The sequence below is a fragment of the Fukomys damarensis genome, unplaced genomic scaffold, assembly GCF_012274545.1.
Source record: "Fukomys damarensis isolate Sample0158 unplaced genomic scaffold, DMR_v1.0_HiC HiC_scaffold_35, whole genome shotgun sequence".
NCBI classification, from domain to species: Eukaryota; Metazoa; Chordata; class Mammalia; order Rodentia; family Bathyergidae; genus Fukomys; species Fukomys damarensis.
Genome location: NW_022900947.1, coordinates 1,194,642 through 1,197,120, shown reverse-complemented (window position 1 = coordinate 1,197,120; position 2,479 = coordinate 1,194,642). Strand labels below are relative to the sequence as shown.

The 2,479-nt window shown below is 47.2% G+C and overlaps 1 protein-coding gene across 2 annotated transcripts in view; it reads left to right on the top strand.

The window, feature by feature from the left end:
• Positions 1 to 6: 6 nt before the first annotated feature.
• Positions 7 to 2,479, top strand: part of Nelfa (negative elongation factor complex member A) — a 10,085-nt gene continuing 7,612 nt past the window's right edge. For both annotated transcript variants that reach the window (XM_010641713.1, XM_010641711.1), the window contains exon 1: positions 7 to 261. In XM_010641713.1, the coding sequence (XP_010640015.1) occupies positions 52 to 261 (210 nt within the window). In that variant the 5' untranslated portion in view covers positions 7 to 51. The remainder of the gene's footprint in view (positions 262 to 2,479) is intronic.

Below are 2,479 nucleotides of genomic sequence, written 5' to 3'. Positions count from 1 at the left end.
CGTGTAGGCGTCAGCACAAGGTGCCGGCCCGCGCTCGCCGCGGCCCCCAAGATGGCGTCCATGCGGGAGAGCGACACAGGCCTGTGGCTACACAACAAGCTGGGCGCCACGGACGAGCTGTGGGCGCCGCCCAGCATCGCGTCCCTGCTCACGGCTGCCGTCATCGACAACATCCGCCTCTGCTTTCACCGTCTCTCGTCGGCCGTGAAGCTCAAGTTGCTGCTCGGGACGCTGCATCTCCCGCGCCGTGCGGTGGATGAGGTGAGGCGGGGGCGCCGGACCCCTTGGGGTCTGGAACCTCGCCTCCTGGGCCTGCTCCGCCCGGACTCGGGTGGGGTCTGGGCCGGAGCCCTAGGGCGAGTGGGTGCGGGATGCTGGCCAGGGTTGGCGGTGTTGCGTTGTCCAGTACCCGGGTCTGAGATCACTCTGAAACCTAACACGCTGGTTTTGCGTGGTTGTAGTTAGTGGTTCTGTCAGATTTTTTTTCCCCCTTAAAGGTCACAATCGCATCATTCCGTACGAAGTAAACTTGAGTTTTGAAAAACATTGAAACACCATACTCGTTTAAACCTTCTCAGCAACTGTTGTATTACTTTTACGTCTTTATACTGTTTATGATTGGTCTTCGTTTATCCATAAAGTGCGTGCAATAGTGTGATTCACTTCAGCTTAGAGTAACGGCAAAGCGACCCCTTCTGTAATCCTCAAAAGTGGAGAAGTCAAAAACGCTTACTCCTCAGAACCAGGACCCCACCCTTAACCTCAGCTTCCTCTCCCCTCCTCATGTTGGGGAATCAGTATTGCTAAACGGGAGAACTGGAGTTGGCCAACTTGAGTTGATGTAAAGTTATTGTTTTGGATGTGATAGGTTTGTCTCTTGCGGTTGGCACCTCCACAGATTGGTCCAAGTTGCATTGGATGAGGTTTAATTTTCCCTCCTGCGTGGTATTCCTTTCTCTGATCACACACCACTTAACCTGGCATAGGCAGACATTTAGGTGATAGCTAGAATTTTCACTTATCCCTGCTATCGTGTGTGTATTTGGAGGCTTGTAAATGTGCATTTCTCAAGGGTAGGATACCTAGAGGTGGAATTGTAGGGGTATTAGAATTATGCCAAATTGCTTTTCAAAGTTATTGTCAAGTTATACCCACCCAAACTTCAATCTAGTGGGTACATGAATGTCACTAGGTGGTTTTGATTTGTATCTGCCTTGTTACTGCAGTGGATGAACATCATTTCACGTGTTTATTTGCTTTTTGTGACTTACCTGTTCAATCGATGTTTTTCCGTGATTGTTGGTCTCTCTTCCTTGTGGAGGAGGCGGGTAGGGAGAAGAGAGATCTTCTCTAATACATGTTGTGAATATCTGGCAGGTGCGGCCTTTCTTTGGAGGAGCAGAAACTCTTGGTTTTGCATGGATGAGTTTGGCTCCACCTCTGGTTGGTCGTAGGAAATGTAGGCCAGGTCCTGTGCTTGTCCCCTTGGCAGAGCTTCAGTCTCCCGGAAGGGATGGTGTGTACGTTGGGAATCGAGTTTTTGTGTGGCCCCACCCTGCTGATTGAAATGGATCTGTACCCTCAGTGCTGCTGTGGGTCTGTGTCTGGTGTCTGTTCCTCCAAGCCATTTGTGCGTTGCTATACTGATACTGTGCTAGGTCTGTCACTGTACAGCTTGCAGGCAGAACAAACCTTCCTTGGTGTGTTCAGAACTGGCTTTTCTTGGTCCTTTGCACCTGCTTATATATTTTATATTCAATTCTCAGGTTACATCCACCCTGCTGGGATTCTAATACATTTATGAATGTAGAGTGGCATCTTCTTAATCATACTGAAACCGGACCTAAAGAAAAACCATTTTCCCCATTTGGCCAGCCCCTCCACATTACAGCCCCCTTTCCTTCCCCTAGAGCTGTAACTCCTTGTTCTGGTACAGATGAAATTGGCAACTGTGTGCTGTGAACAAAGTTTAAGTCCTCTTGTAAGATTCATAAGGCTTTGTCTTCTTTCAAGACTAAATTTTTAAAACTGTCTGCCTTTGTCCTGTTGCATGTAAACTCACTTGCTACATCACTAGAAAGACCAACAACCCCTTGGGCCAAATGTATTAAAACTGGAATCTTTCCTTTGTTCTCTGTTCTTCCTTGGACTTTAGTCCCTTGAGCTGATGTTTACCTAAAACCTAAATAAATTCCCCGTTTCCCATTGGTCTCTCCTGTCTCTTGGATTCTACAACGGTATGGACTCTTATAGCTTGTGGATACAGTCATATCTGTGAGGACCCATCAAAGTTTTGTGGTTTTCTCTGCAGAGGCCTTCCATCTTCTATTCCTATCTAATATTTTTCCATGTTGTTGTAAATAGTATCTATTAAAATTGTATTTTTAGGCTGGGGATTTAGTTCAGTGGTTTCGCCGCCTACTTTGTAAACGCGAGAACCTGAGTTCGATCCCCGGTACCAAAAATAAATATATATATA